Consider the following 23,460-nt stretch of genomic DNA (forward strand, 5'->3'; position numbering starts at 1 on the left):
TCACACTCCCTTCAAGCCTTGTACAAGTTGCAGAAAATCTGCTATAAATATTTAACAACAGGAGCAGTTAATCTAAAAAAAAAAAAAAAATGAATAAAAGAACAGTGGCTTCATTCCTTTCACATTGAAATGTTATACAAGCCCCAAATATACTTCCAATAAAACATCTTCATCAATTCTTGATATGGCAGTAAATTCAAATGGAGAGACATTTGATTTAAAATAAAAAACAAAACAAAAAGGCATCTCAATATTGAGCTTTATATTTCTTGAATCTTGTTTTGACTGGAACGATGGGAGCTGCAGAAGGTTGAGTTTAGATCAGGACACGTATCGATTCATCTATCTCTGATTAATTAATCTTTTCTTCCATGCAGACGTTTTCATTCATTATTTGAGTGCAAGAAGCTCTCTTTCCCTCCCTCCCTCCCTCCCTCTCTCTCTCGCTCCCTCTCTCTCTCAGGCAGCACCACACAACGGCAAATGTCCCTGAGCTTTTCTGTCTGTAAGTTGTTTGCATGTTCTCCTTGTGCCTGCTAAAATTTTGCTCATTAAGCTGTATAATTGGCCATTTTTCTCTGCGTTAGCGTAGTGATGGACTGACAACCTGTTCAAAATGTAAGATGCATTGTTCTGTCTTCACTCCACCCACACAGAGCAATTCCGATGAAGCAGGTAAGGAAGATGGATGGATAGTTGTCTCTCAGTCCGTCAATGTGTCGGTCTGTCTTTATTTGGATCAGGTATTCAGTCACTGTAATCAATACGTCGAACAGCTGAACTGGTACGGTGTTGGTGCTTGATCTGCAATATTTTGATAAAGAGTCCCTTTCCGAAACAGATGCGTAGGTGCTAATTTTTCACATTACCTTGACTGTCAGCATCAGGCCATACATGCCAAACGTCACTGATGGGGGGTCATGCATTTTTCATAAGGCTGTACATGTATTTTAATGAGCAGGGCTGATGAGGTGTGCTACCTCGGCATAGTGGACGGCCTTCACCACTCCCCCTCATTCACTATGCTTCTCACAACCTGTCAGTCAGTCACTCCAAGGCCTCCCCACGTCTGTCTCTCGGAGTATTCCTGAATATCAATCACACCAAATTCTTTGCATATTTTTGCAGGATAATTAAGAGGAGATTGCAACGTGGTGCAGACGATCAATCTGCAAATCAGTGGACCAGATTAAATCCAAATTCCGGCTCAGTTTCGCAGATGGCAAACTAAACATCCTAAACTGACAGAGATACGTTTGGATGGCAAATCGGATACCCCCCTGCCGGGTAGAGGAGCCCATGTCAGTGCCTGTGTGTAATTTGGAATTAATGGGACGGTAAAACTTTTAATTCAAAATCCCAGCCTTGGGGACAAACACATTTGCATACAAATGAACACAATTTCCTGTTTGTTCGGTATGCAAATACAAAAGAAGGAACTTACAGAGGGGCTGCCAGAGTTGAACAAGCACCACAATTCTCGCCCGAGTGCAGAACGAGCAGGCACCCAACCGAGCACTTCAAACACAGCTCTGTTTGAGATATCAGACTACAGCAGGGGTGAGCAGAGACCGTCCTGGAGGACTGCACAGTCTTGTGGGGCTCAGGGTAACCTTTCTCTCCTCATCTCATTTACACGTGGAAATAACAAGTGAGGTGAGTCTTCCCCCAAACACAAGAGGCAATTAAAGACTACTGATCTGAGGTGGAGAGGAGTGAGAAATGGCCGTCCCAGGGGCCAGACGAGGCTGAAATGTTCACAGAAGGAGAAAAAAAAAAATTGGATTCATTTCACAAAGTAATTAACAAATTACACCTTTTAGGACCTTTTGGTTGAAAGTACAGAGAAATCTCCTTCAATAATTTTGTATTAAATTGAGGGTTTTCTATAAAACGCGCTGTGATAAGCTTTTTCCGAACAATGCAAAGAATTAAAAGCATCTCGTCCTGTGGATTTTCAATGAGGGCTGCGGGATGCTTTGAATGTCAATGACTCTGAGGATATGAGGCTACGATCTGATCTCGCACATAATTCATCACTGTAAACATTAAAGGGACAGAAAGCGAGTGAACTTGTTTGCAGTAACATAAGTGCTGGCATGTTGGATGAGGAACAACCCCCCCCCCCACCCCCCCAGCGTGTTAAAGCCACCAGCCAGGGCGATGCGCTTGCCAGGTTGGATTCGATTCAGGGACTAAACAGTGCACTTAATGTCACAGTGTGTCATGTTTGCATTGTGTGGGACGCAGCTAACTGAGGCACGCATCACTTATTTACTGTTACACATTTGACTGACAGCCAGGGTCCCCATTTTTCACAGCGGTATCAAGTCACATATTGCCAGCCACACAAACGCAGCACAGCAACACTAAATAACAGGATTTGTAATTAAGTCCTGAGTCGTAACTGAAATGACCCCAGACGTTGGGCTATGTTAAAAAAGCAAGCCGCTTCCCGATGACGTCTCATTAGTAGGCGCTGCAGCAGCTCCCCATGTACAATCCTCCCTTGGAACTGTGAAGGTGACACAGCAGTTACAGTGGACTTTGATGGGGCACTGGGGAGCTGTACTTCATATCACAGGACTGCTTCCTCTGCAGAGTAAAAGGTTTCAACAATCAGCAGCTGCAGCCATTTGGGAGGAAGGAGCTAAAATCTTCCATCTTTGGCGGGACGGGAGATTTTGTGTTTGTGCTGTCCGTGCAGCCGCCGGTAGATGACAGGCCAGTAAATGAAAGATTAACCTCCTACATATCGTTACCGCCTGCCCCAGATATATTCCACTGCCTAAATCATTAATTAATGGAGTATGCACAGCAACAGTAAATCTTACGGGTCTTCCTCAGCGGCCTCAGCAACTCCTAACACTATATCAGTGTGTTAGCGGTCAGCAGAACAAAGGTGTGTGTGTGTGTGTACGTGCTTGTGTGTGTATACCCCATAGAGAATTAAGAAACAGATGAAACATGTAATCAGCTCATTAAAACAGAGAAAACCAAACCTATTTGCAGACACGTCGGATGTGTTTAATTGACAGGTCAGGTAAGATCGAGGCGCTTCCTCACCCACTAAGCCGATCTGCCAGCCCGGGGATGGAAACCAGTGCCAGTCATGCCTCCAGTTACCAATGGCCTGATCACATTGCGAATTCACTCGCCGACTGCGAGGCTGATTAAATCTGTATTTAATTGGATCAGATCTAGTCGTGATGAAGCGCTCCCCCCGGCGTTTAACCCACGGTCCTCTGTCAAGTGAGAAGGGGAAAAAAAATACTGTGGGGGGAATTAGGAGCGGGAAATGAATACCAATGATAGGCTGTGCTAATAGCCAGCGCAGGAGGAGTGGACCACACCTGCAGGGCTTTACAGAGCGGAATCAGAGATACCGGCTTTTCTGCTTGAGCTCGCGCGCGCGCGCGTGCGTGCGTGCGTGCGTGCGTGCGTGCGTGCGTGCGTGAGTGCGTGCGTGTGTGTGTGTGTGCGTGTGTGTGTGTGTGTGTGTGTGTGTGTGTGTGTGTGTGTGTGTGTGTGTGTGTGTGTGTGTGTGCAGCTCCTTTCTTCCTTGATTAGTTAGACATAATGTTATTCTGTTCGTACAAAGAGTTTTTTTCTGGTTGATTAGCTGTTTTATAAAAGCACATCGGCGATAACTCTACAGCATTCAGAAATTGTCCCTCAATCAGAACTTTAATCAATTTGTCATGATTACTCTACATGCATTTGTAGTTAAAAAAAAAAAAAAAAAGTTGCAGAAGTGGCAAATTTGCATAATTTCTCAATAGTCAATACAATTGTACAATTTAGTTCCTTATTAAGAAACTCCAGTCAAGCTGAACAGTGCCGTCTGTAAAAAGTGCCTGCTAACGTGCACAGAAGACGCTGAAGTAGAAGACGCTAGTGGATTTATAATGTATCTCTCTATAAATCACGGGGCTTATGGAGGAAAAGTAGAAGATCTGGCATTTGGGTTTCTGTGTTGGAGAGTGAGATGAGCTGCACAGAGACTGATGCTACAGCTCAGATAAAGTGCTGTAACTGGATGGCGAGTTGGGAGAGGATGAGAGCGTGCAGTATTACGGTGTAATTCCTCCTATATGTTTAGTTTAGATTGTGGGTTGAGGCTTTGTTTCCTTTAACTCCTTGGTATCTTGAGCCTCTCAGACAGGCGCCACTGACATTTACAGCAGCAGGCCTAAAGTTAGACGAGCCCAGGGTAACACACAGTAAAACCAGTCCTGTACTGTGGGCTATTAAACTGCTGCACTCGAGGAATTAAAAGTTTATTGCCTTGCTCAAGGGCACCTTAGTGGTAAATGTCAGCAAAGAGTGTATCTCTTTCAGAGGCTTCAAGCTCAATATTATGACCTCATTTCTGGTATGTTCAGTGGATTTAAGTAAAAAAAAACGACTTTCTTTTCATCTCTAATGGTAGTGATGAAGTTATGGTTAGTAACTATGAGGAAAGTATCGTCACGATCAAGCTATAAAAACACTTCATCATGACTGTGAAATACCCGTTTCCTGCAGAAGAGGGAGATTTTGAAACCCTGCCTCCAAGCACTTCATGCCAGTAGACATAAATAATACCATTTGCTTAAATGTGGATCTAAATCCTAAATATAATAGGATGTTTTCATTAATTAAGACAGTTTTAAGACAAAACAACTATTGTTAGGTTTTTTTGGAAGGAAAATCCTCCAAAACAAGTCTTCACCCCACCTAGTTTTAATTTCCTCATTTGTGCTGTTCAACCACATTGAGAGCTATTTTCAGCCTAAAGTCACCAGTCCAGAGGTTGTTTCAGTGCTGCCCTGTTGAGCGTCTCCTGCCTATAAAAGGAACCCGCTGGTGAGTTAATAAACACAGACATTAGGTCAGGGTCTGTGTTTTTATGGTGCAAATTGTTTTATCATATTACAGTAAGAGGTGATAAGGCAACGCAGTCGGTGCCGTGACATCGTCTCTCATTTATTCAAATACAGACTTGAGGCCAGCTTACTTGAGCTAACCTCCGTCTTTGTCAACATTGACTGGAGGCGAGTGATTAAAGGTGTCGTTCCACCTCGCGACCCCGCGGGGTCAAAGGAATTCTGGGTAAATTACCTCGCAGAAGGCCAGACCAACATCGAACGCTTCAGAATGAACCGCAAGGTTGATTGAAAAATGGATATTTGCATACAAGCCTGTGAGCAGAGGCTGGCAGAGCAGCAAACCTCAGCTCTCAGCTCAGCTTGAGGCGGCAGCGCTGGGACGGAATGAGGCCTCATTAAGAAGAAAGGCATCATTTTCTCAAGCATGGTGGGCTCTCTCCCGCACTCTCACATATATATATACACACACAGACAACAGGGCTGACAAACCATTTTGAAAATATACCTGAAACCTAAAAAAAAAATGAAAAAAAATCTGAAAATCAGTGCTGTGTGTTTAGCATTAACTCTGCTCAGCTCATAAATAATACATATGATGATAGATTGCTGCTGATGAACTGTCTAATAAAGAGGAGGTGTCGGAGGCAAGAGGAAAAGGTGTTTTTTGCTGACAAAGAGCATTTATTTTTATTTTTTTTCATTTTTGAAGATTTTAAAACTGAAAGCCATAGCAGAAATGCTAATGTCACTGGCATCTTTGAAACTGCTGTTATCTCCCTGGCACTGCACATTACCTGGAGATATCATTTCCTTGGTGCTAATTTACCCCCGTATAGCAGTCGCCAGAGGTTAGACTTAATGGAACCTTTAATTTGACCAAAAGTTCATTCCCGGAAGGAAAATTAAAGGCAGCTAATTACGAATTGCAGCCCATTTTAATGGATTGCAAACGCAAAGACTGTTGTTAGTTTCTTGATGGTAGTTCCTTTACATGGAACAAGCACAAGTTTGAAATGAAAAATACAGAGCTTGATGTTCTCGATCACAACTACATCACATCAAATAAGAGAAAATAAAGGGAGGTAAATTTGATTATCAACAGATTCGGTTTCTTTCACAATCATGACCTCCATGTTCTTTAATGGCAGTCGGGGCGCATTGAAAACAAATATCCTGGTATCAGACCAATTTCCACCGGGGGAATCCATCTTCTGCAGTCAGTGTGTCATACGAGCATTTCCCATCTTATACAACGACCCCAGGCTGTATATGTTTTCCTCTTCACTACATCATTTAACTCTTAACAATGTGCTCCACCGCCGTTCTCCCTGCCATCATAGCCTCCGCCTATACTCTCGCTGTATTTCTGCCGTTTGCTATATGAGGAATCCCACATTCATTTCCTGTGCTTCCTCCTCTTTGCTTCCTGCCTCCCTGACAGCCCTGCTCTTGGCCCTGTCACTGACTGTCACCTGTGACACAGGCTTCCACGAAAGACAGCGTGTTTCTTCCTTACATCATGTGGTAAATGAGCGTCACTTCCCCCTCAGCTCCTTCTCACTCGAGCAGACACGCACACACTCTCTCTCTCTCTCTCTCTCTCACACACACACACATACAGACCTTCCTCTCTTTTACTTTTTGCCGTAGATTCCCACACTGACAGGTGCTGGAAGGGATTTCTGAGCCACGGCACAGCAACAACTCAGAAATCAGTGAGTGTGTGCACATAATACAGAGATAGTGGATGGATGGAGGGATGGCTGGATGGATGGATGAATGGATATTTCACCTGCATGTCATATAAAATGTCCCTGCTTTATTTTATTTCCGGTTGTTGTGGCCACTACAGTTTGTTTCCTCCTCCCAGTAAACTCTCCTGGTTCCTTTCAGCTGTTGTGAGGCAGAGGCCTATTGTGCTATTTTTTTTTTGTGGTTTTATAGGACTGCCTGCAAGCTGGCTGTTTCGATACAGTATGCGTGTGCACCAGAAGAAAGGTTGAGGTCTTTAAAGATACTCCACTTCCTGACACACCATTAATATTCTCCATACGGAGTCTTCCTCCTCACTATACGTACGAGCAGCCCCTTCCCCCTCACTGCCGATCCCCACTTCCACTCCATTCTCTGCCTTCACATCTCTGAAATGCTTTACATCACCCTCTTGCATCTCTTACACTTTTTTTGCATTTCCCTTCCCCTAAACACACTTTCTTCTTCTTCCTTTTTGTTATTTTTTTGTCACAACTTTTTTTTTTCATCTTCCCACCTCTTCCTCCCGGGATGTGGCACAGAATCTCTTTAAGTGCTGCAAAAGCAAATGTATTTATCATAACCATCTATCTCTTACTGTATGTATAGTTACTCTATCCTATACTGAAAAACACACTTATACAGGAAAACAAAACACTGCAGAGAAAGAGGAAAACACAGCTTCCTCCATGTGTTGTAGCCTTGTATTAGAAAGTCGAGGTTTCAAAACAATGATACAACGTATGTGATTTACTCTTTCAGTTGCAATGGAGCGATAAATTAAGGGGAGGTAAATGGGCAGTAGTTCCTGCTCTCCTCCCACGCACGGCAATGCGGTTGAGCAAAACAGTCTTCTGGGACTTCCCATTGACTCCACACAAGGTGAGAACGGCGCAGGAACAGACGGCTGAGCAAAAACACTTCAAAAAAGCACGGCAGGAAGGCGAAGAGGCCTTGCTTGCTCTCCGCGGAGGCAAAAGTACCCAACGAAAAAGGAAGCACAGGCGTGAGGGAGAGGCTGACCAAAAGAGACAAGGGAGGGCCAAGGCAAGGAGACAGAATCATTACTCGGCTTTCACAGACAATCAATCAACCAAGCATGTACGCACACATGCACAATAACCCAGACAGAAAATGAGACATGAAAACACCTTAAATGCCACCTAATGGCATTCAGACAAACATGGAGTGAGGGAGCACAGCAGGACATTGATATTCTATACACCCACACACAGCATGGCGAGGAGCCGGGCTCGTCTCTGTGCGTCCCCCCAGTTTGACACACAATGCCGGTCTAGACAGTGCCATGCTGCATTGCACAGGTTGTTACCGCGAGAAAGAGAACACATTACAAAAGTCATTACAAAAGTCGCAAGAACAACATTCATAGATGCCAGTTGTACATAGCCCAAAGCTACTGAAAAACAGCTGAGGCAGCCAAATAAATAAGTTAACAAACGAAGCATTGCACCAGAGTGGTACATAGCCAGAGGAGACTTTTCAGTTTAATCGGGGGAAAATATTGCACAGGTAGGCCACTGGCTCTTCTGTACATTCCATCACTAATCTCGTCATTAATAAATAGTACAATATTCAAAATTGAATGCCAACGAGCAGGGCGCCACCCCTTCTCATCTCTCCGCAAGCCTCCGTCCCAACTGTAACAAATGCAAATATCAAACTGCACCGTGGAGCTCCTCCTCTTACCACCGTAACTAAAGAGAGACTATAGGAGAGGAAGCGAGCATAAAGGAAGCCCCTCCAGTCCCCACTGATGGAGGATAGCATTAGTGTGTTATGAATTGTCCATACAAATCAATGGGTGAGAACACTAGGGAAGGAGAAGAATGCAGGTGTGTGAGTACAGAGACATGATTATGCATGTGTCGTAGCTCATGTATAAACCATAAACGAATTTACACATCAAGGCAGCAAATGAATTCCAAATAGATTTTTGAAGCAGGCCAACACGAGACCTGATTAAATGATGAGGTTGAAGATATGGAAACATGCCTGGAGAGAAAGACGCGTGCTGCTATAGAGGTGTTTTCTGATCTGCTGACTTTGTGCCGCGTCTTGTATTACGTAATGATTTGAAAGAGCGAGGGAGCCCAAAACATCCCTGCAACTTTTATGCGCTCAGTCGTCTGGAATCACACTCAGGTTTTACTTTTTAATGAACTACATCATTTAATTTGGGAGAAAACTAAACATCAAAATGAAAAACTCAGCCATCTGTAAAGGCGTCGCAAGCTTTTGATCAAGCAGCACAATGTGTCCTTTGTCTGTTTGCTTTAAAGACTAACAAGATTAAAAATAAATAAATAAATAAAAGCAGCCAATTACAGCACACACCAACTGAAAAATTACCAAATCTTTATGCAAAGTTACACAAAGCACTTATCAATACATTGTCTTCTAGACGTTGGTGGGATCAACATGTCATCAGTTCGGCGGTTTCTAGGACAACTCGCCACAAAACTGAAACCCCAACACCAGTTTGAAGACGCGGGCAGCTCAGTCATACTATAGGATGTCGACAGGGTCAGCACAACAAAAAGAGTTTCCACTTTAAAAATCAATGTAAACTCAAGTGTGTGCTATACTTAGACTATTTTCACAGTCTGACAGCTTCACCCTGCAGTCAAACAGCACTTTCCAATGGGAAACCACACGGTTATATCTCTTACCTCAAAGCCATCAGACTCAGTGAAAATAACATTTTACCCAGCAGAACGCAGGAGTTCATCGGCTTCCTATGGCATGTGTTGAGTAGTTTCTTTGTGTTAAAGCCAGATCAGAACATACATTTTGTGGGTAATGCACAACAACTAATATAACGAGTGACATCACACAAAAACATTGGCGTCAAAACAAGGGTTTTGAGTGCGTTAAGCTTTGTTTGCATGAAAAAAAATCTGGTGGAATTGGTATCATTCCCATGTTTGCTTGCCAATCACCATGAAGTGATGGGATGGAATGGTAAGAAGTTAAACAGAAGTTATGAAACATCAAATAAATGTGAATTTGGTAAAAGAAGGAAAAATGCAAGAGGGAGGATGATCCGTCACAAAGTCAAAGCTGTCAGCTGTCGATGTGCAACAGAAGAGATTTAGGAATAATTGCAAGAAGGGAAACAACTCAGAGAATATCTCGTCTGCAAGCAAAAGTTGTGGGGAGCCAACAGAGGAAATCGGTCTCACCGCAATAACAAGAGCATCATTTCGTTTAGGTTTCTTCCCTTTTTACCTTTCCCTCCCCGTCGCCTCTGCTTGCTCATGTGGAATAGTTTGGGTTCTCTTTTGGTATGACTGTGTTGTATTTGGTACTATATACATTTTTTTTTAAATTAAATTTCTGCTACAGGCTGAGCTGATGTGTCCCTCCTTTTCAGACACAGATGCCTTCGATGGTGACGTTTTGAGACATTTGTAATCAAATCATGACTCGCAGGTTAAAAAAACCGGCACTACCTCACAGGAAAACACTCCCAATATTCAATATTCATGACGGAAAATGTGCTAAAGGGATGGTGCATGTTATTTTGCACACATATTCTGTTGCCACCATAAGTGACATCTGGACTGTTCCCTTCATTAGAAAAAAATACCAATTTATCCTCCTGTTGTATCGTTGTGGACCCCCACCTTTCACTACTTTGTGTTTTTATTTTTCCTCCGACATTGACAAAGAATCTTACTTATGTCGGAGCAATCTCTGCACCAGTAGACTCCTGTAGTCCACACAAGAAAAGTAAACCTTTTGCCATTAAGGTCTGTTGGCTTCAAAGCGAGCAATTGAATTGCTTCAGTTGCATGACAGCAAAGTCAACGACAGAATATAATAAAAACAGCACGCACATAAACTAATATTGATTTATTAAGTGGGCATTATAAAGGGTAGTAAAAGACATTTCACTTTTTAAAAAAATTCAATAACACTGCAACTCCTGAGTTTGTATGAGCTGCCTCCTCCGCCAGACTGAGGATGTGCTGACCTTCATCTATTAGAGGCAATATAGTCACTATCAATCAATACATGACATTATCTCTGAGCAAATGATTGAAAGCATTCCTCTAACAACAGCAGTTGGAATCTCAAAGTAATACTTTAAATGCACATCAATATTTTATTCACATTCACTCAGGATGTCCAGACATTTAAAGTTGAAGAAGAGCCCGGTCTGTGTAACTTCAGATGAAGAGGAGACAGACTCGTCAACAGGATGGATTCACATCATATCTCCCATCTTTCAGCTTTAATTGTCAGACGTAAATAATGAAGAAGTCATTTCAGGCAATCTGGTTGCCATTATTGAACGTGAACAGCAAAATGGTATGCGCCAACAGATTGACTTTCCAATTTACTTCAAATAAAAAAGCAATAAATGTATGTTTGTGAAAGGATACGTTACATATATGTCAAATAAGTATTTATAACGCCAATTAAAAGAAGGTAAAATCCTTTAAATGTGCTCATTTTCTGTATGAATTGGTCATGAAACTCAATCTTGTTTGCGTATAAATCACAATTAAAGACAAAGCAAATGAGCGAAGTCTACTACCAGGAAAGGAATTATAAGATGTTATGCTTTGTTGAACAGAGCTCTAACAATTCAATTCTGCCAGAGTAAGTAAATTAACTGGTCAAATCTTATTGGGGGTGGGGGGGGGGGAACCTGCTTCTGACCCAGTCTCATTCCAACAATACGTCTTGTTTACTTCCTTGTAGGTTCATCATCCAGCTCCATCACCAACTTCTATTGACCCTCAGCTGGCGAGCAACCATCCTGACATGACCATGTAGTTTAAAGCCTGGATTTCATCTTCTCGTCAATGACTAGTGCAGGCCTTGCCTCATAAAAGCCGCTTTGAGTCATCGCTCTCCCTCCACCATACCTCTCAACATATTTATAAAAATAGGCCTGATACTGCGAGCACAACCTTCTGGAAGCCGATTCACCTAACGAGATGGGACGAGGATCGCCTCAGACGTTCAAAATGGCACCGTCCATTTAGCACATTTGCCTTCATGAATATGGAATATTGCTGGTGGGTTCCACTGACTTCATGCCAATAGAATAATGTGCTGCCGTTATGATGAGACAGTTTTTTTGCCGCTGTCTCATCATGACTTTTATTTGCCGACTATAATATAAGATGTTTTGTGTCGTGCCTCTTCTTCGGTCTTTCAATCGTCTATCTTCACTGTTGCTCTTCTGACTGATTATTTCCCATTATGCAATTCAGATTAATTTATTATTTGTGTTAATTGGTTACAGTGTTTATTACATATTATTACATTTGCTATTGTGCATGTAGGTTGTAACGTTCCATCCAATCACTCCAAGGCATTCTTGTCTGTGCTTGATGTCAGTCATTTAGAATGTTTTATTCAGTAAATCAGGCCTATACACATTTTCCCAGTACAATTGTGAAATTGTGGACTATAAAGCTTCATTCGCCGAGGTGCCCATGAGCACCGTGCCTGCTGTGTGTTTTGCATAAAGTAACCCCTTCGGCAAAGATATTAAACTATTGTAAAGATTCCTTCAAGCCTGTAACCTCTCCTTATGCACACCTCGCTTAACATTTTACATTTGTCCTGGAGTCAACTTGGACAGACAGCCTCTTCTGGAGTTAAGACCTACAGCATTACAGTGTTGTTATTTGCGGGCATTTTAGTGTATTTCTTGAATACTTGAAGTCTATGAGGCAACCTTGTAACTCCCTTCAGACTGCTGCAAACCATCACTGCTCTATTCTTGATCGAATATCTGTGGAGAGTTATATTTATGAGCCGTCTTGGACATCAGCTTCATCTGATCAGCAAATTCAAAAAGTTGCAGAGCTTTTAGAAGTCAGACTGGCTTTGCACTTGGCTCAAATCTCCTCGCATTGATTGAACTTGAGGTTTTCTAATCGTGACACCAGTGAGCTCTTTCTGGGGCAATTAGCCTCGGGGTTTATTTACTTTTTCCCAGCAGTATGGTGAATGTTAAGTTGTTGTGTCCCATTAGGCACTGCCCAATGTGCACCTCTGGAGTTGAGACATACATGCAGGTCAGCTAGATTATTTTGACAGTGGCTTTCACTTTTTGTGCATCGTACCACGCAGCTTCGCGCTCCTCAAACTTTACGGCACGGACTTTAAGACGCGCTCATTGACTCATCCCCTCGACGACTCCACAACGTGCATGTCAGAATGTATGTTTTACAATAATACACAGCTTCCCTCTTTGTTAAAGAAAGTCATTTCCGCAATGCATGGAGCTACCTCGCCTGGAAAAATCATTAAAAAATTTGCAAATTATGAATTTGAACAGCGCAGCCCTCCAGCTTCCTCAAAAACAATACAACTTCATTTTTCGCCAGGAGGCAGCTTCCCGTCCAACTTGGTTACATCACATGTTGAAGCTCTAAAGACTTTGCCATCACGTTTGTAATAGAAGAGTTTCCCTTGAAGATGTAGTGATTTAAATGTTCCCTCTAACAACATAAGCGGAATATATTAAGCCACTGGATGTGGTGGGGGCTGCTGCTGAGGGGTCAAATTACTTTTTGTCATTCTGGATGCACAGAGCACTAGAGAAGAGATTTCAATTTTCTTCAAATGTACTTATTACAGAGACAACGTCTGCCAAAGGGTTTCAGACCTTCATATAATTACATCTTCAATAAGGAAATATCTCAATTATAACAGAATATCTAATTACTACGCTGCCCATATCCAAAATTGCCCTTGCATGAAAAGGAAAACTGGAGCCGTATCATCCGCTAAGCTGTAAGGACACTTTCCTCTCCTCGTAACGCCGCTGTTGTTAAGCACCCAAGAGCATTAGAGGGAAGACCTGTCACGGCTCAAGACCTGAAGGGAATGAACAGAGAACAAGATATGACAGAGCACAAACCTGTGTCCTCACTCGCTGCCTTTTTCATGAAGGGACACTGATAACTCTGAGGGCTCCAGCCGGTGCGAAATACAGCCTAAATTGCCATACCTCAGAAGCGGCCTTCTGCTTCAAATAAATAAAATTAAAAAAGCTTTTTTTTTTGACCCACTGCTGTGGCTGCCACATTATTTTCCAGGCCATGTACTGTAACAGGGACCATTTCCCAAATAATCAAACTCTAGCTGGTGACCATCCACCTATCAACAGCTTTGATCTTTTTTCTTACATGGCAGCCATTTCCATCATAGCCGTAGTGTAATTTCCCAGTGGGTGACCGACACTACGGTGTGGGCTCCCAGTGTAATGCACTGTGGAGCTACCAATCGGAAAAAGGAAATCCTTCATTGTGGAAAGCATTTGCATTCAAATCATTGACTCTAAAATTGGTCCTACCTGTCTGGGATCAGGACTATCTCCTGTGGGTTCCCACTGCCATTAAAGTCTAGTTTTTATAACCTGGGAGCGCAGGAATGCTAATGCGTTTTGATGGCATTTGAAGGACCAAACTATGGTTCTCTTTGCAATACCCCAGAGAAAGCAGCCCTCTCTCTCTCAACTGAGGCACCTCCTCGGTGAGGAGCATGGCACCTTCCCATCAGAGCCCATGAACAGGTAATAATGGCACACCAAAACTGCCAATTCCTCATAATAATGAAACTTGGCAGGCTTGAAGTGACTTGGACCCCTGAAGGTACGAGTGTTAGAATGAGTCGCACATCTTGGTGTTTCTGCTCCTTTATCCTCAGAGTCAAAGCTTTCACAGTCTCCGTTTGGTTCATATCTTTTTAATTCCAGGTTGATTAAGGGCCCCCTCCTGAGAGTTTATCAGTGTCCCCACCCACCTTTTCATTTTAACTGCAGTGTTGAGTCAAATTAATGTTTACCAATAGAAGCGACCTAGAATGAACATTAATACATTTGTGCTATTTTCTCGGGGCTTGGCCATTATTTTCATACAAATACGACTAGAAGTGTCACGAATTCTTAATGATGCATATCTAATAGAAAAATGCAAATCTTCAAGGATAGAATGAGCTTTTTTTACTCAGCTTGTCTTGAGATGTTGTGCAGGTAAAGCAGTGAGGCATTTAGCAATAATGACAACCTCATACACTTGTTGTCGCCGAACCTTTAAATCGGATGAAGTCTACTCTCGTGACACCCTTTCATTTTCACGTCACGGACAAATAACCAACAATTTGTTTAGATCTTACAGACTTGTACAAATGTATTTTTTCATTGCTCCCTATATTATGAGCGAAAGCGCTGCAGGTTCTTCTAACTGCAGAGTGCTTCAGCACATATATTTTACCAAGGCCGTATTTAGTGCAGGCATCTCCGAGGAGCTTGAACCCTGGAGCAGTGACTGACAAGCCCAGAGTAATCAATTCTCAAGCATGTTGTTCCAAGGCAAGACCTGATCTGCGCTTCCTGAGCTGGACTCAAAATGCTTCATGGCAATTTACTGACACCGCGAAATCAAATTAAAAATGCATTTGGAAATTGATCATGTGATGCGGCCAGATTGATTGCTGCTCAGAAAGCAACCTGGCTGTGTTTTTTTTTTTTTTTTGTTCAGCCGGGTTCCATTCACCTTCCCTTACCATATAAATGTATTGATCTGCACACCCACTCCTGGATCTATATAAACCATTAAATATCCTTTCAGTGTTTCGCCATCCATCTGTGTGACTCATAGCAGATTTCGCCGAGCTAAAAATGGCCGACACACAATATGTAGCTGACCAATACGTTTTAAAACATCACTGCAGATCTGATTTAATAAAGCTAGGCAATAGTGTCAGGTTAACTATATATTTAAAAAGCCTATTCATCAACCTACTTGCGGGCTGTCTAATCTGGATAATATAGAAAGCCTTCAAATGTTCCCCGACAAGTAGAGAGGAATAATCCATTAGAAATCTCAAGAATGTTTAATTCAAAAACACATTAAAGGTTCATTTGCACTTTTTAATCAGTGACATTCACACACATTTACTGTCATCCATCAGAACACACCATCTACTGCCGCATCCGATTGAGGTTCATCTTTACATTCTTGGACTTGCATTGAAAATCGTAGAGACAGCCAAGAGATGGAGCTGCTTGTCTCCTGCATGCTCTGTCTGCACCGCGTTGCACGGGGGCAGAGGTGCAGGTTGAATGGTGGGAGCTATTGTCTCTGCCCATTGGTGCACATGACTGACCCAGCCTGTGTCCACATTAGCACGGATCAACTCCTGTGAGTATCATCTCCTCAGAAAACAGCAGCTACGGCACATTTGAACCAAATAATCCAACTTCCATACATCCGGTAAAAACCTGTGCTCTCTTTCACCCGTTCTGACTTTAGGGGAACTCAATCAATCCTTCCTCTGTTTTGTTTTTTTCTGGTAGGAGACAGCTCTACTTCCCACCTTGCCCCATGCTCTCCAATCAATTTACCAACAGTTTCTCGATTACACCCACCTGTTCCCAATAGTACTATTCTCTCTCTCTCTCTCTCTCTCTCTCTCTCTCTCTCTCTCTCTCTCTCTCTCTCTCTCTCTCTCTCTCTCTCTCTCTCTCTCTCTCTCTCTCTCTCTCTCTCTCTCTCTCTCTCTCTCTCTCTCTCTCTCTCTCTCTCTCTCTCTCTCTCTCTCTCTCTCTCTCTCTCTCTCTCTCTCTCTCTCTCTTCTGAATCCACATTTTTCTTCATTCATTTGTGAATAATGATTACATTTTATGGAAATAAATGTCTACAAACTTTTCCCTGCGAGGCACAAGGTCCTTCACCGCTGCTCGGGGACTCACCTCCACCTCGAGTCGTGTCCGCACACCCACACACAGACAGAGCTGCCGGTTAATGAGCCTGTTGAGTGAGATGGCACCTTGACTCAACATTGATCAGCGAGCCCCCGTTCCTCGAACTCACCGGGAAGCTATTTGTCAAAGTGATCATTTATTTTGTAGCACCAGATCCTGTATAGTGTGTCTGGGCTTGGATTGTTTCTCCATAATGCGGTTAGGGTGTGGGGGAGACACTGTTTGACGTCCATAATGTTCGGAATGAAAGAAACGGACCACTACGATCACTAAGACTCAGCTAAACTCGTGAAATAACAGTTTCACCTTCTCGCACAGTGAATGTGCGACACATTTTCCAGATCGATTCCTTGTTATTCCTTCTCGTACCTCTTCAAAGGCTTCGTGTTCTGCTCAGTTATGAGCAGTCGGAGAACCACTGTGTGACTTATGGAAGAAGTGGGAGAAAGAATGAAAGCCGAGCTGCTGTTTTCATCATCCTGACATGGGGTGCCCAATTATGGAGATGTGCCCTGTAAAACTAGCGAGGGCAAACACCTGATGGGGGGGAGGTTGTGGGAGCACGGGACGCTGCTTGTGGGGAGGCGAAGCTACCGCAGTGCACCGCTGCTCCCCCCGTGCTCTCAAGATGTTTCACATCTCCCCCCTCTAATTGGCAGATGGCCTCAGATGCGAGATGATTTAATGGCCTGCATGTGTGTGTGTGTGTGTGTGTGTGTGTGTGTGTGTGTGTGTGTGTGTGTGTGTGTGTGTGTGTGTGTGTGTGTGTGTGTGTTTTTTCTTGCCTCAGTCAGCCATTAGCAGGGACATCTGTAACGAGTTGGCCAGGCGCACTGCTGAGAGTGGAAGCTGAGGCTAACACTTTGTAACGGAGGATGGCGCGGTCGTGATGATCTTGGGTGGCAATCAAAGTGACGAGGTATTTCTTGGACTGTGATAATCGACACATCTCGTTTCAAACTGGCCAAGGGAGAAGAAAATGATCTAATAAATTGCCTGATGTTGTTTACCTCAAGAAAAATCTGTGAAAAAATCAAAAAAGCACAATACCATTGGGCATTGACTGAAACAATCCACTTTTGACTTTTAGTACACCAGAGCACGACATTTCTAGCTGAGAGTTATCATAAAAAGCCATTTTCATGGCTTTGGTACACACAGCTTGGCTTCCAAGTGATCCGATTTCTTGCAGCTGGTCCGTAACCATCTGTGCCGAATGCTGTACTCAAGGGTAAAACATTAAGGCCACAACTGGAGTTTGGCCCGAAAGCCCTTTCTGGCTCTCCGTCACTCCCTTAATTTCTTACAGCTCCCTCTTGTGCTTGCCTCGATAATGAGCGCTAGATGATGGGGACGGAGTTGGGTTGTTGAAGAAGTGAGGCCTTCGCTGTGTGCACATAGTCCGAGTGGTAGAGAAGTGGCTCTGAGCCTAAGGCCAGTTAAAGCTTGATGGCCATCAGTATTCTTGCCGGAGCCTCTGAGGATTTGTCTGCTACCTGCAAACTGGGTCAGTTTTTGCATTATTTTGAAGATTTGTATCTCACAGTGGAGAAGGGAGAGGTTTTGCACACGCAGTCATGTCGACCCACACCTGCACTTTGTCTCCCACACACACACACACACACACACACACACACACACACACACACACACACACACACACACACACACACACACACACACACACACACACACACACACACACACACACACCTATTTCAGTTCATTAATATGAAAACATATCTGTCAACTTAACACATAAAAGTCCATTTAAAACCACCAAATGTGCTAACACGGTCATGAATAACTACAGAGTGACTGTCCCCATGCTGTGAATATCATTTTAGATGGAGCACGCACCAAAGCCACTAATTAGTATTGATGGATTAAACTAATACTGAACACAACACAAAAAAACTGTGCTCCAGTACAACAGCTAAATGCATCCAAGTCTCAGTTAATAGACCCTTCCTCGATTCATTTGACACTGATTGCATTAACTACAGTCATAAATATAAAATAGTTTTGAATGTTACTCTGCCATTCATAAATTATCATTAATGAAAGTGATGGAAGTGACAGTCCCTCAGACTGTCTCCGTCAGTGTTGTAAAGCCTTTTTGGGTGGGCAAACCTTCAAACACTTGAATCATCACACATTCATGTGCACTGCAATAACTTTCATGCAATTTTTATTTCTAATCATCTGTATATGTGCCCTAAAGCTGAGCGAGTCTGTGAGGTGAGTGAGGGACCAGGAGCAGATGGGGGGGGGGGGGGGGGGGGTAATGAGATGCAAAAAACAGGAGGATTGAGGGGGACAGGCTGGCTGGTGAGACACAGTAGAAATATAGGAGAGGGAAGAAAATAACCAAGTATGAGATGGAGAGAGGCGATAGGAGAGACCTGCGTCTGAGGTGAATACAAATGGACAGAGAAAGAACACAGATAGAGAGAGAGAAGGGGGGCAAAGGGGGAGGTTGTGTGAGGAGAGGAGATAAAAGAATGTGAGAAAGATGGATTCACTGTTGGCTAATGAGAAGATAAAGGCAGTAGAATCCACATCGATCTCTGCCCCACAGAAAACTGGCTTTATGCAAGTAGAGACAGAGCTAGGAGAGCCTGGGGAAGCTTACCTGAGTGAGGTAAGCAACCATACAGCTGCTGAAGAATCAGGGTTGGGAAAACAAATGTATGTGAATGCAATAATGTAAGTGAGTGGGTGTGTGTGTGTGTGTGTGTGTGTGTGTGTGTGGCAGGCAGGCTTCATAATTGGAAGTTTGAGAGGGATGTGAATGGTTGTGGTGCTGCGTGGGGGTAGGGAGGATGACAGACAACACACAAACTGAAAGCAAGGTAAATGAAAAGATAACTGCTTAAATGAGTCATTACTGTGAGGCAGCGGATGGGTAAATGTGAGATAGAGATCAAATATTTATATAGCAACCACTCTGCATGCAGGGTGAATCAGAGGAACGTTGCAGAAACACTTTCCCACTGGAGATGCATTACAGCACTCAGACGATTAATGAAATCAAGCGAAAAGCCCCCCCAAAAAAGGGGGTCAAAATTATTTTCTGAATTAAGAAAAGCAATTTGCAGTTTAGTCTAATCAATTGTGTTAAAACTGTAAACTGCTTGCTCCACTGCTGATGTTTGCATTTGAATGGTATTTCAATGCAATGATGGTGTGTAGAGACAATGGCTTGTAAACAAGTTGTGAGCGCAGGTGCGCGTCAACAAAGAGGAGCCCTGCTTTATTGTGCGTCCTGGACTGCGTTACGGATGCGGAGAGCCACTTACAGGAGGTTGGAGCTGTTCCAGTACACCGCATGCCGGTTGCTGGCTCTGGAGAGGTGCAAGTTAGTAAGCACCAGCGTGATGAGGCTGAGAGAAAACGTTGCGAGAGCCATAATCCCTCCGGTGTGCGCGTCCAGCCCCTGGTTCCCCCTTCGTCCCGCTGCGTCCCCGCTCCGTCTGTCCCGAGCGACGTGCCGCCGTTCACAACATCCCAGCGGTCAAAAATAAATTAAAAGAAGAAAAAAAAAACTGTTCAACTTCAGTACAGGCTGGACAAGGGTGACTTCTGACTGGCTACGTGTTCCTCAACACAAATCCCATTGCGACGAGACCCATTTGCGCATCTTCACTTGTGCCAAAAAAAATGTGTTCTGGACTTGTGTCTCCAGCCCGCAGCGCACTCTGAAGTCTCTCCTTGCGTTCCCCGGCAGCGCTTTCATTTAAAAAGACGTGATGGAGGAGAGCGGCTGCCACACAAGTGACAGCTGAGGTCGGTGTCTGGTGTTTCTGCACGCGGCTTTAAAGTCGCTGGATCTTTGTTGTGGGGTTGGACGTACCTGCCGCTTCTGTCATGATCATTAGTTGCAGAAGCAGCAGCAGCAGGCGCCACACGCTGCGCACACAACGTTCCAAACCCGCCCTCTCATGGCCGAGCTGCGCTCACACTTTCCTCCAGCCTGCCGCCCCGCCCCCTACTAACGTGCACCCCGCGTGCGTCTCAGCCGCTGCATGGGGGGGATATATGCACACATGGTCTGGGATTGCTTCTCCAGTATCGTGTTCCTTCTATTCATCCATCTTACGCAAACAAAAAACACACATGCACACAGGGACAACTTGCAAACTCCACACTCCCAAGTCTGGACTCCAACCAGGGAACCTCCCACTGTGAGGCAGGAGCGTTCCACCACGTCACCTCTGTCACCAGGGTTGATGTATTGTTCTTTGCTCCGCTTCAGGCTCACTGAAGGTACCAAAGTATCTCAAATGTTCTGAAGTGAAACGAAGGAAAACAATCCACTCCACTGTGCAGTGTGCATAACTACTGGATAAAAGAGTCTTGTGCGTGCACGTGCATGTGTGTGTCCTGTAATGGACTGGTGACCTGTCCCTGCCTCCATTCAGCTGGCATCGGCTCCAGCGACTGATTCTGGTGAAGTTGGGTAGCATATGAAAGGATGTGATGATGGGTGACACTAGGACTGTGAATTATGAATGAATGCTGACTGTAATGCCCTTTATATATATAATATATTTATAAATGCTTGTGTACCTAATTCCTTTGTATATGAGATGGATTTGTTAGTGCATATATTATTATCGGAATTGTTTAGTGAGCTACACGCTACATCAATGTGGAGCTGCGTCAACCTAACCTTTATTGTCATTTTAAATTATTTAGATTTTCTTTGTATTCGGTATTCTGTATTGCAAAACCAGAGTCAAATTGCTCACTTGGTAACAAACATTCCCAATAAAGTTGATTTTGACTTCGTAACATAAGATTTCTGCTTCATTGAGGAGATATGTTTCAGCTTACATAAAAATACAAGAGAGTTGACAAGAATTACAAACAACCATTGAGTCATTAATGTCTGTAAAATCGTATGGTGCATTCATTAGTCACCATTTCATAAAAGGTCCCACCTTCTAGAAACTGGGAGCTCATTACTGGGAAAAGCAGGTCTGACGTCATCCAGCACGGCAGGGTTGGTTTTTTTTTGTGTAAATAAATATTTTATTTTCATCATATTTTTTCCTTGTACTCACAGGCATAAATTACAACTCCCTCTCTCCATTTCAGTGAAATAAGCATGCTGTTTGTAACTATAAAGCTTGACGGCAATGGTGCATAACGATGGCGAGAAAGCAAAGAAACAACTGTAGGGCAAATGTGCTTTAACATGTGTGATAATGAATTGTACCATCTGAGCATCACCACGAGCTTGTTTGTGTTTTTCTGAACACTGACAGCACCCTCAAACGCTTGTTTGTTGTTGTCATGCGAGCACTGCAACCTGGGAAACATTCCCTTCCCTACTGGTTCAGTCGCACGGACGCGTCATTAAGAGCATGTTCACTTCCCCGCCATTAATTTTACAAACAATGGATGAATCCATAAAAGCCCGCACTGCACCTTCCTTTAATTAGCAATTAGGTCAGAGTCAATCAGTCCACGCTGTGCCCAGTGGCGAGTTCACCGCAGCTCTGCTGCCGCCTCACCGTGCAGCAGGCAGGGACAGAAGAGTAAATAATCCCCCCACCTTAATACTTAACCATGAATAATGCAACTGTTGATTTCCATATTTTGGCGATTGTTAATGGTTGCCATATGTTAGCTTAATTACCTTTCACATTCCTTTCACTGTTATGGTAAAGACTCTCAGTTCATTTCATTTACAGTGGTTTCCAACCACATTGGTGACTGTAAATTGCCCAAAGGCGTGGATATAAGTGTGTGTGATTGACCTGTGTTGGACCTGCACCCTGTCCAGGGTGTCCTTTGCCTTTGGCCATTGTCAGCTCAGCTGTGATTGGTTTTAGTTTCTCATGACCCTGGATTCAATAAAGTAACATAAAAGATGGATGAATGGATGGTAAAGAGATTGGCTTTTCCAGTAACCGTCGGCTTCACTGTGTCTCTGCATGTGTTCAGTATTTCCAGTGTTCTGACTGTGTCCAATGAAAATTTTACAACTGTGGTTCAGTGGCAGAGGGGTATAAAAACATTATAAATCTGTTACAGGGGGGGGGGTGGATGGAGGCTCAAGTGCAGGAAGCAGCCAGGAAACAGATTGAACATGCAACAAAGGATCTTTTATTATAAACTGAAATAAAAACCAGCCCTGAGTCATTCCTCTGTTTGTTGCAGGACTTCAGTTACTGGATGTACTGCCAAAGTTAAAAAAGACACACAAAAAAAAAAAAATCAACCAAATTAATCCATCAGCATCTGACCAGGATCCGTCGGCCAAGGCCTACTGAGTAACCGATCAGGCCCCCAAAACCCCCCCCAAAAAAACTCAGGCTCAGATCAAGGCCAGGACCCAGGCTAAGGCCAGGGACAGGGCCGCGGTGGCCCGAGTCTTTCCTCCAAGCGGAGTGGCACTGGAGAGCAGCGACTCACAGGCTGGGACAGAGCATGAGCTTACTGTGGATTTACGGTCCCGAGTGGAGTGCGGAGCCCAGTCAAATAGTAGAGCTTCTCATCCTCCAACCACCTCCACCTGGTAACCACAGCTGCTCCCAATCCAGATAATTAACCAGCCAACTCTCCCCTCTCTGAACACGCCCACCTGAAACATGCAGAGGAGAGGGAAGCACAACCTGCGGCACCAAAAACTGCCTATGAGGCTGCAGAGGAGCAGAACCTGACAAAATCACTATATAAGTGAAATGCTTTTGCAAAAATTACAGTTGCCTTTATATGACTACTACATACATTAGAACAAAAAAAGGTGTAGAGTTGTCTGTTGTCTTCCTCTAAGAAAGCATTAAAATATGACTGGGAAATGTACCAGCTGAGTAAGTGGCATGTTATATATGTATTTTCTGTGATTGTGAGATTACGCTCACCCCATCCACTCACACGGATAGCCGAATTAACAGCTCTTCATGACTCACTCTACAATAAATCATGTAGGGCTGCATATCTTGCAATGATCTTTTTTCATTTTTCTTTCTGGAAGCGCGGGCTGAATCGAGGCTTCACTTTGGGTTTGAGCTGAAGGATCACACTAAAAGCCCAAAATCCTCTCTGGCTGTGAAATGACTCATTATC

At 43.6% G+C, this 23,460-nt stretch overlaps 1 protein-coding gene across 1 annotated transcript in view; it reads right to left on the reverse strand.

Annotated features, from left to right (window-relative positions):
* Positions 1–19,792, reverse strand: part of efna3a (ephrin-A3a) — a gene marked incomplete at both ends in the record, with an annotated part of 65,768 nt that extends 45,976 nt beyond the window's left edge. The window contains one exon of the mRNA XM_080515812.1: positions 19,683–19,792. Coding sequence (XP_080371938.1) covers positions 19,683–19,792 — 110 coding nt within the window. The remainder of the gene's footprint in view (positions 1–19,682) is intronic.
* Positions 19,793–23,460: the final 3,668 nt, after the last annotated feature.

This window comes from Blennius ocellaris, assembly GCF_963422515.1.
Source record: "Blennius ocellaris genome assembly, chromosome: 20".
NCBI classification, from domain to species: Eukaryota; Metazoa; Chordata; class Actinopteri; order Blenniiformes; family Blenniidae; genus Blennius; species Blennius ocellaris.